This window comes from Rhinopithecus bieti, unplaced genomic scaffold (assembly GCF_001698545.2).
Source record: "Rhinopithecus bieti isolate Rb0 unplaced genomic scaffold, ASM169854v2 scaffold_75559, whole genome shotgun sequence".
Taxonomy (NCBI): domain Eukaryota; kingdom Metazoa; phylum Chordata; class Mammalia; order Primates; family Cercopithecidae; genus Rhinopithecus; species Rhinopithecus bieti.
This window is the reverse complement of record NW_016828162.1, coordinates 36,008-45,959: the sequence shown is the minus strand read 5'-3', so window position 1 is coordinate 45,959 and position 9,952 is coordinate 36,008. Positions and strand designations below refer to the sequence as shown.

The following is a 9,952-nucleotide window of genomic DNA, read 5'->3' as shown; positions in this document are numbered from 1 at the left end:
TTTTGAGACGGAGTCTCGCTCTGTTGCCCAGGCTGGAGTGCAGTGACCAGATCTCAGCTCACTGCAAGCTCCGCCTCCCGGGTTTACCGCCATTCTCCTGCCTCAGCCTCCCGAGTAGCTGGGACTACAGGCGCCCGTCACCTCGCCCGGCTAGTTTTTTCTATTTTTTAGTAGAGACGGGGTTTCACAGTGCTAACCAGGATGGTCTCAATCTCCTGACCTCGTGATCCGCCCGTCTTGGCCTCCCAAAGTGCTGGGATTACAGGCTTGAGCCACCGTGCCCGGCCTTTCTTTTTTTTTTTAAGATGGAGTCTCGCTCTATGGCCCAGGCTGGAGTGCAGTGGCGCAATCTCAGCTCACTACAACCTCCACCTCCCGGGTTGAAGCAATTCTCCTGCCTCAGCCTCACAAGTAGCTGGGATTACAGGCACCCACCCCAACACCTGGCTAATTTTTTGTATTTTTAGTAGAGATGGAGTTTCACCATGTTGGCCAGGCTGGTATCAAACTCCTGACCTCAAGTGATCTGCCCTCCTTGGCCTCCCAAAGTGTTGGGATCACAGGCTTGAGCCACCGCACCTGGCCTCATCTTTAATTTCTTTTTTTTTTTTTTTTTTTGAGGTGGAGTCTTGCTCTGTCGCCCAGGCTGGAGTGCAGTGGCATGATCTTGGCTCACTGCAAGCTCCGCCTCCCAGGTTCAAGTGATTCTCCTGCCTCAGCCTCCCAAGTAGCTGGGACTATAGGCACCTGCCACCACGCCTGGCTAACTTTTTTTGTATTTTTAGTAGAGACAGGGTTTCACAGTGTTAGCCAGGATATTCTCCATCTCCTGACCTTGTGATCCACCCGCCTCAGCCTCCCAAAGTGCTGGGATTACAGGCATGAGCTACCACACCCAGTTTAATTCCTGTTTAATTCCTATAACTGCTACCCTTCTCCCACTCGCTGCCTCCTTTCTCTGCTTATAACCACACATGTCACATGTCCTGTCTCTCTGCCCCCACTGCCCTGTCTGACCACTCTGCAAATAATTTCTCCTACCTGCTGCCTGGTTTCTGTAATTGTTGCCACATTTCTCTTACCAACCATCTGCATCTCCCACTGTCTTTTCTTTCTGATGCTAATTCCTTCCATGGGATGCTTCTTTTTTGTTTTGAGACAGGGTCTTGCTCTGTTACCCAGGCTGGAGTGCAGTGGTGTGCACATGGTTCACTGCAGCCTCAACCTCCCTGGTTCCATTCCCCCACCTCACCTCCTATGGGTGTGGGCCACCATGCCAGGCTAAGTTTTCAATTTTTTGTGGAGATGGGGTCTCACTATGTTGCCCAGGCTGATCGTGAACTTCTATGTTCAAGCAATTTTCCTGCTTAGCGTCCCAAAGTATTGGATTAGAAGTGTGAGCCACCAAACCAGGCCCTTTTTTATTTTCAGAGACAGGGTCTTGCTCTGTCCTCCAGCCTGGAATGGAGTGGTGCAATTATGGTTCACTGAAGCTTCGACCTCCCAGGCTCAAGCAATCCTCCCACCGCAGCTTCCCACATAGCTGGGACCACAGGTACACGGTACCACAACCCGGCTAATTTTTAAATTTTTTATAAGGACAGGGTTTCACCATGTTGCCCAGGCCGGTCTCAAACTCCTGGTCTCAAGTGATCCACCTGCCTCGGCCTACCAAAGTGCTGGGATTACAGGCGTGAGCTACTGCACCCAGTCTGTAATTATTCTCTTACTGTCCATGCTGCCTCTTTTCTTCCCCTTGCCACCTTGTTTCTCTTCCTTTCGTCACATATCTGTCACCTGTGACCTCTTTCCTCTATCCATAGGCCCATTTTGTAGTACACAACCACCTTCCTCCCTCCTTCCCTTCCTTCTTCCTTCCCTCCCTCCGTCTCTCCTTTCTTTTTCTTTCTTTCCTTTCTTTCTTTCTTTCTTTTTTTTTTTTTGACAGGGTCTCACTCCAGTCGCCCAGGCTTGAGTGCAGTGGTGCAATCGTGGCTCACTGGGCAGGGCACAGTGGCTCCCGCCTGTAATCCTAGCACTTTGGGAGCTTGAGGCAAGCGGACTGCCTGAGCTCAGGAATTTGAGACCAGCCTGGGCAACATGGTGAAACCCTGTCTCTACTAAAATACAAAAACTTAGCCGGGCGTGGCAGCATGCGCCTGAGGTCCCAGCTATTCGGGAGGCTGAGGCAGGAGAATTGCTTGAACACGGGAGACGGAGGTTGCAGTGAGCCGAGATTGCACCACTGCACTCCAGCCTGAGCAACAGAGTGAGACTCTAGCTCCAAAAAAAAAAAAAACATGGCTCACTACAGCCTTGACATCCCATCCTCCCACCTCAGCCTCCTGAGTAACTGGGATCACAGGCACGCACCACCACGCCTGGCTAATTTTTTGTATTTTTTTTTTTTGAGATGGAGTCTTGCTCAGTCACCCAGGCTGGAGTGCCGTGGGCGGATCTCAGCTCACTGCAAGCAAAGCCTCCCGGGTTCCCGCCATTCTCCTGCCTCAGCCTCCCAAGTAGCTGGGACTACAGGCGCCCGCCATCTCGCCCGGCTAGTTTTTTGTATTTTTTAGTAGAGACGGGGTTTCACCGTGTTAGCCAGGATGGTCTTGATCTCCTGACCTCGTGATCCGCCCATCTTGGCCTCCCAAAGTGCTGGGATTACAGGCTTGAGCCACCGCACCCGGCCTAATTTTTTGTATTTTTAGTAGAGACGGAGTTTCACCATGTTGCCCATGCTGGTCACGAACTCCTGGGCTCAAGCTACCCTCCCACCTTGGCCTCCCGAAGTGCTGGGATTCCAGGCATGAGCCACCACGCCCGGCCATGCTGCACATTTCTAACATAGCCCATCCTCTGTCCATGCCCCAGGGCTGCATTTTTCTTTTCTTTTCTTTTTTTCTTTTTTTTGAGATGGAGTCTCGCCCTGTCGCCCAGGCTGCAGTGCAGTGGCGCAATCTTGGCTCACTGCAAGCTCCGCCTCCCAGGTTCACACCATTCTCCTGCCTCAGCCTCCTGAGTACCTGGGACTACAGGCGCCCACCACCATGCCCGGCTAAGTTTTGTATTTTAGTAGAGACGGGGTTTCACCGTGTTAGCCAGGATGGTCTCCATCTCCTGACCTTGTGATCCGCCCGCCTCGGCCTCCCAAAGTGCTGGGATTACAGGCGTGAGCCACCACGCCCGGCAAGGGCTGCATTTTTCTAGCCACTGCCATGTTTCTAAGACTTGCTGTCTCACTTCTGCCTCTGCCACATTTCTCCAGCTGGCTGCTTTCCTCCCTGAGACTGTGGCCTTGGTTCTGGGCCTGCTGCCACAGCAGCGAAGAAGCCCCACTCCTCGCCGACCTGGCTTTTTCCTGCCCGGAGCCTCACTCTGAGGTCCCTCCCCCTCCCAGCTGTTGTCTGCCCTTTTGCTGGGGGGGATATTCTTAGGCCCCCAGCACGTGGGAAGCAGCTGCCCTCAGGAAGGGACTGGGCTGTTCTGGGTTCCCTTAGGGACACAGTCGGGCCTGAATGGATTCCAGACCCCACCCCAAACACGAGGCTGTGAATGAGTGAAGGAATCACAGTGCCTCTCCGTCCCCGGCCCGGACCTGTCTGTCCCTCAGCCTGCTGCCCGATGGCTTTCTCCTTGGACAACAGTGTGTCTCTTTCCATCTTCATCCTGGGGCCCTGGATCTCCCCCTCCTCTCTAATCCCTCATCTGCCCATCTCAGACTCTGTCCTGTGGATCTGTCCACTGACCTCTCCTCTCTTCCCCGATATTCCATGCTTCTCTCTCCTTCTAGGACTGACTTTCTGAAACATCTGGCGGCCTCTCTTCTGTCCCTAGTCTGTCTATTACTCTTGCCCATGGCTCCATCCACCCTTCTCCCTTTGTCTGCCTGGCCCCCTCACTCTCCAAGCTTGGCTGTTAGTAACAGTAATGATGACGATCATAATAATAACAATGACGGCCAGGCGTGGTGGCTCAAGCCTGTAATCCCAGCACTTTGGGAGGCCGAGACGGGCGGATCACGAGGTCAGGAGATCGAGACCATCCTGGTCTACACGGTGAAACCCCGTCTCTACTAAAAAATAGAAAAAACTAGCCGGGCGAGATGGCGGGCGCCTGTAGTCCCAGCTACTTGGGAGGCTGAGGCAGAAGAATGGCGTAAACCCGGGAGGCAGAGCTTGCAGTGAGCCGAGATCGCGCCACTGCACTCCAGCCTGGGCGACAGAGCGAGACTCCGTCTCAAAATAATAATAATAATAATAATAATAACAATGACAATCACGGCCCACACACTGTGCTAACTTCATGCCAAGAACTCTACTAACCACTTTATCCTTATTAACTGCTTCCTCCTCCTGGCACCTCTAGAAGGTAGATGCTATTAGCATGTCCCTTAGCCAAGGACACACAGGGGCAAGTGGAGGGGTGAACTTGAACTTCAGGCTCCAGAATCCTGTTCCTGCCTGAACCCAGGCCCACTTCTCCCCAGCTCTGCCTGGCTGACTGGCTTTCTTTTATGAGGCAGAGTCTCGCTCCATTGCCCAGGCTGGAGTGCAGTGGCCCAATCGCAGTTCACTGCAACCTCTGCCTCCCGGGTTCAAGCGATTCTCCTGCCTCAGCCTCCCGAGTAGCTGGGATTACAGGCGCCTGCCACCACGCCTGGCTAATTTTTGTATTTTTAGTAGAGACGAGTTTCACCATGTCGACCAGGCTGTCTTTCGATCTTGCTCTCTTTCTCTCTGTAAACGTGAGGACCTTGGCCTCTTGGATCTCCGTCTCAGTCTGCCTCACACTTGCCATCTGTCTGTCCATTTGCCCATGTCTGGGATCCACCCGCCCACTTCCAGGCCCTGCATCTGTCTGGGTACCCTATCACACCTCCTGCCTGTGTCCAAGCCTGCCTCGTTCTCTGGCTAGGGCTGTCCACCCTGCCCCCTCTCTGTCTGTGGCTCCCACCCGGATGTCAGGCTGTCCACCCACTTCTGCCCTGGGCTGGGCCATGTCCCACCTTGCAACCCTTGCTGTTCATGGAATCCAGTGTCTTCTTCAGGGCCGGGGTGGGGGCCTCCAGCAGTTCCACCTGGGTCCTCACGCCCTGCTCCGTGTATGGCCCCACCAGGTAGTAGTTGTCGCCCCATTCGTCCCCCGTCACCTTCGCCTTCGTCTGCAGCACCGTGTAGATGCCACCCACTGCGGGCCCAAGCGTGTGAGGGCAGGCCCCGGCCGAGGTCCATAGTTCTGGGGCCTGGGGTGGGGTGGGCCGGGGATATAGGGGGCACTCAGGCCCCAGACAGCTAGCTCAGGGGGAAGAGGGGACTGGGAGCCCGCAGTTTGGAGTAGGGGTTGGAGGCTTGGATGAAGGGAACAGGGGGGCTGGGGGGCAGTCCTCCTGGGTCTAAGGGAGAAGGGGCTGGGGTCAGGACTCTGAGGGAGGAAGGGGCTCAGGTTATACTTCTGGGTGTGAGAGAGAAGGAGCTGGGTGCTGGGACCCCTGGGTTAGAGGGAATTAGGTACGGGGGCTCTAAGGACGGCAGACCTGAGGACTACCTGGACCCAGGTTCTCGAGTTCCCAGCTCACAGGAGCTGGGTTTAAATCACAGCCAGGCTCCAAAACCCCATGAAGGAGACCTCCTCATGGCCAATTCAGCGTCTCACCATTGCCCAAGAGAAGCCTGCATGGTCATTCCCTGCCCCCAGGGACCCTGCTGACCTGCCTCCCAATTTCCTCTCCCTGACTAGGGACACGAACATGCAGGGCCCTGCCTCTCCCATGACCCCATCCCAGACCCTGGAGCCCCAGCCCCCAGCCTCCTCCCCTCCTGGAGCCCAGGCCCTGGCGATATCTGGCTGTGTGTTCATCGGCCCCCTGTTCTCCTGGGAGACACAGTCCCTTTCCCCTCCAAGACCCAGCAAAACAACCCCCCAGACCCTGCTCTTTGAAGTGTGAGATTGGCTTGTTCCTGCGGATTTCAGCCCCAGCATTCTCCAAGGCCAGAACCTCAGCTTTTTGAAGCCCAAGACACAGAAAAGCGGGCTCCTGGCCCCTCCCATCCTAGGGCCCAGCCCCTGACTAACTCAGGACTTCCCAGCCTTCCCCTATTCCAGCATGCACGTGTCCCAGGCCACGGGCTCCTCTACTCCTAGGAACTAATAGCTCAGGCCCTCAGCTCCTTGAAAGCCCAGGCATTCAGGCCCGCAAGCCTCTCCCACCATAGGATCTAAGGATTAGAGTCTCCAGCCCGTCCCATCTTTATTCTTAAGCAGCCAGGTCCTCAGGTCCTCCCATCGCCGCTCAGGCCTCCTATCTCCCAGTCAGCTCTCTCTCAAATCTGGAGTTTTATCCCCTAGACTATGCTGTTAGGGTCACAGGTCTGAAACCCCGGCAGCTTCCCAGGTTTGCACGCAGAAATCCCATCCCTCCATCCCCTTCCCTGTTCAGGACCCAGGTATCTAGTCTCTCGGAAGCCTCCCTCCAGGACCTAGGAGTCTCATTTTAGCGCCCTCTTCCCTAGGACCCAGAACCTGGGCTTCCAGCCTCCTTTCATCGCAAGTCAAACTAACCATCGCTCTCCCACCCACCTCCGGCCTCCCAGCCCCTCAAGGACACAGGAGTCACAGCCTCCTTGCCCTGGTCCCAAGGGTTCCCCTCGTAGCCCCGTTCTCCTACAACTCAGAGTTCTGGGCCCCCATCCACTACTGTCCTTCTCGTCAAGGAACCCGACGCCTGGCGTGCTCACCCTTGTTGGCCACCTCCCAGGCCACTTCGAAGAGCACTGTGTTCTCCAGGTCGAATTCATCCTCCCAGTCCTCCAGTCCTGGCAGTGAGGACATGGACAAAGTGCGGTTTAAAGGCATGGCTGGCACAGGAAGGGGGCTCCGGGGACCTCAAGGTAGGCACCCCGGAGGTGTCCAGGGAATGCACCAGGTAGGGTGCGGGGCCGAGTAGCTGGCGCCGACGGGAAGCTTGCAAGAAGCTCAGCTTCCTATTGCAAGACCGCACCCCCGCCCCGAAGCCTCCGGACCTAGGCAGAAGGCGGCCGCAGCGTCACTGAGCCCAGTGGCACCCCTGCAGTGAAACCTCGCAGCCGTCAGGAGGCAGTGGCCGCCTCCGCAGCCAGCGCCATTGGCTCACGCCCGGGGGCGGGGATTTCCGCGTGTCCTCATTGGTGGAACGGGTTGGAGTCGCTGTGTCCCGGCCCCGCCTCGGCCGTGAGATCTCCAGGGGGCGGAGCTTGCCGCTGCGCTCTACGGAAACGATTGGCCTTCAGCTCTGTCAATCTGAAGCTGGAGGCCTCAAAGTTGGGGGGAGGAGGAGGGTGGGATAAAGAGGAAAGGAGCGTGGAGGACGTGTGGTTACTCAAAGAACAGCTAAGAATTTTGCAATCAGCCTGAGCGGGGCGGTGGTGGGGCTGAGCAAAAGGAGGAGGAGCCAGGAGGCACTGGGAATGGACCCAGGAGTTCCGGACACCCGTCTTCCAGCGCAGCCTCTGTGGGAGGGCAGGACCTAAAGTCCCGTCACGCCCCCACAGGATTTACATATTTATGAGGAACCATCGAGATCTTTGGAGAACCAGCTAGCCTAGAGGAGGTAGGACATCTCGCTCCTCGCGCGTTTCCGTTTCCGCTAGGACACTGGCGGTTGGTGAGCATCATGGCAACCGTGGTAAGTGTGGGTGAGTGGAGGGTGAGGAGCGAGCTCGCAGTCTCGAGTTTGAGAGAGGAGGATGCTGGAGGCCCTCACTCCTGGGTCTGAGGGAGGAGGGATATGGGGGTCCAGACTCCTGAGTCTGAAGGAGGAGGAAGCTCAGCCTCCCACATCTGGGGGAGAAGGGGACATGGGGGCTGGACTTTCTGGATCTGAGGGAAGGAGGGAGCTGGGTACCAGGGCTCCTGGGTCTGAGGGAGTGAAATAAAGAAGGGGCTGGGATCCCGGAATCTCAGGTCTGCCCCATCATGCTATAGGGAACTCCAACTTTCAAAATCCTCTTGGCGCAACGGCGGGTTCCGCAGTCCTTGGCGCCAGTGTGATGAGGAATATTGTAGGACCTTGCGCTTCGAGCCATTTGGGAGCCTTGGATTGTTAGTGGTGCTAATGGCACTTGAGTTCCAAGCTGGAAGCACAGGCGGGTACCTGTTGTGTGTGTCTGAGAGCGCGAGGGCGCCTAGTGAGCCTTTAATGGGAAGAAGTTGTCGAGGAACAAGAGAGTCTTCGTGGAGAGGACTAAAAGATTAGGGACCCAGAAATCGGGATCTTGTCATGCGACCGTTTTGGCCATTTTCATATTTCCAGTATTTCACATGGGCTATGTCTCGGTGTGAATGCTCAATAAATTATCACTTGAATATTTGAATGAATGTATGCACGTGAATGAAGTAGAGGCCAGGAAACGGCCTGGCACCTGCGCAAGAAATACCTGAATAAAGAAGTGATTTTGGCCGGGCGCGGTGGCTCAAGCCTGTAATCCCAGCACTTTGGGAGGCCGAGGTGGGCTGACTAGGTCAGGAGATCGAGACCATCCTGGCTAACACGGTGAAACCCTGTCTCTGCTAAAAATACAAAAAATCAGCCAGGCGTGGTGGCGGGCGCCTGTAGTCCCAGCTACTCGGGAGGCTGAGGAAGGAGAATGGCGTGAACCCGGGAGGCGGAGCTTGCAGTGAACCCAGATCGCGCCACTGCACTCCAGCCTGGGCGACAAAGTGAGACTCTGTCTCCAAAAAAAAGAAAAAGGTGATGTGACCTGAACTTAGGGACTGGGCTGGGCTTCCAGGTGCCTCAGTTTCCATGATGAGCCCAGTCAAGACGGAGGAAGGGAGGGAGAGAAAGTTGCTGGTAGCTGGGGTGAGATTTGAGTCTGTTGCTGTCACCAGGGTGAGGAGGAGGAGAAGGTGGATAGGGAAGTAGAAGAGAAAGGCTATGACCAGAACTTCTGTGGAGAAAGTATTGGAAGTATGAGGGAATGGTGGGTACTAAGTTTTGAAATGATCTTGGTTTTCATGGGGCCAGCAGGCAGCAAGGTTTTGGAGAGACTTACGGTGAAAGAGAAAGTCTCTGTAGCAGACAGTCTTTGGTAAGGGGCCTGTTTATGTTGACAGAGCTAAATTTGGGATTCCTGGATTCATGTCTTTTTTGTCGGGCGGGGATGCCTAGTCTTCTGGTTGTAGTCTGGGGGTAATATCCTATGTTCCTGGGTTCCAGCTTTCTATAGGAGACAGTAGGTGGGAAGGTTCACACAGTGACAGGGAAAGCTTGTGACCATTGATGGCCAGAAAGTCTAGACGATTGACTCCAGAGGGAGGAGTCTTCCTTTGGGCTAGATAACTGTATGTCCTCTCCGGGGGAAGAAGAAAAGAAAGACCTGTAGGCTGGGCACAGTGGCTCACGCCTGTAATCCCACACTTTGGGAGGCCGAGGTAGAAAGATTGCTTGAGCCCAGGAATTTAAGACAAGCCGTGGCAACATAGTGAAACCTTGTCTCTACAAAAAAAATAAGAAAATTAGGCCGGATATGGTGGCTCACACCTGTAATCTTAGCACTTTGGGAGGCTGAGGTGGGCAGGTCACGAGGTCGAGAGTTCGAGAGCAGCCTGGCCAATATGGTGAAACCCCATCTCTACTAAAAATACAAAAAAAAATTAGCCAGGCGTGGTGGCACATGCCTGTAGTCCCAGCTACTCTGGAGGCTGAGGCAGGAGAAGTGCTTGAACCCAGGAGGCAAAGGTTGCAGTGAGCCAAGATCGTGCCACTGGGTCGACCCAGCCTGGGTGACAAAGTGAGGCTCTGTCTCAAAAAAAAAAAAAAAGAAAGAAAAAAGAAAATTAGCCAAGTGTGGTGGGACTCACCTGTAGTCCCAACTCCTTGGGAGGCTGAGGTGGGAGGATTGCTTGAGCCTGGGAGGTGGAGGCCATGGCAGTCCAGCCTGGGTGACAGAATGAGATCTTGTCTCAAAAAAAA

At 55.1% G+C, this 9,952-nt stretch overlaps 2 protein-coding genes across 4 annotated transcripts in view; one reads left to right on the top strand and one right to left on the bottom strand.

Moving 5' to 3' along the window:
- The window catches only part of GYS1 (glycogen synthase 1), a 26,187-nt gene extending 19,093 nt beyond the window's left edge, over window positions 1-7,094 (bottom strand). Inside the window, exons 1-2 of one of the 2 annotated variants that reach the window (XM_017864300.1) lie at window positions 6,738-7,094; window positions 5,009-5,190 (exon numbers count right to left, since the gene is read on the bottom strand). In XM_017864300.1, coding sequence (XP_017719789.1) covers window positions 5,009-5,190; window positions 6,738-6,855 — 300 coding nt within the window. In that variant the 5' untranslated portion in view covers window positions 6,856-7,094. Of the gene's footprint in view, window positions 1-5,008; window positions 5,246-6,737 lie in introns of both variants that reach the window. The other variant, XM_017864301.1, reaches the window with a different exon arrangement.
- Window positions 7,095-7,187: 93 nt separating this feature from the next.
- The window catches only part of RUVBL2 (RuvB like AAA ATPase 2), a 22,713-nt gene continuing 19,948 nt past the window's right edge, over window positions 7,188-9,952 (top strand). The window contains exon 1 of one of the 2 annotated variants that reach the window (XM_017864302.1): window positions 7,188-7,663. In XM_017864302.1, coding sequence (XP_017719791.1) covers window positions 7,652-7,663 — 12 coding nt within the window. In that variant the 5' untranslated portion in view covers window positions 7,188-7,651. The remainder of the gene's footprint in view (window positions 7,664-9,952) is intronic. The other variant, XM_017864303.1, reaches the window with a different exon arrangement.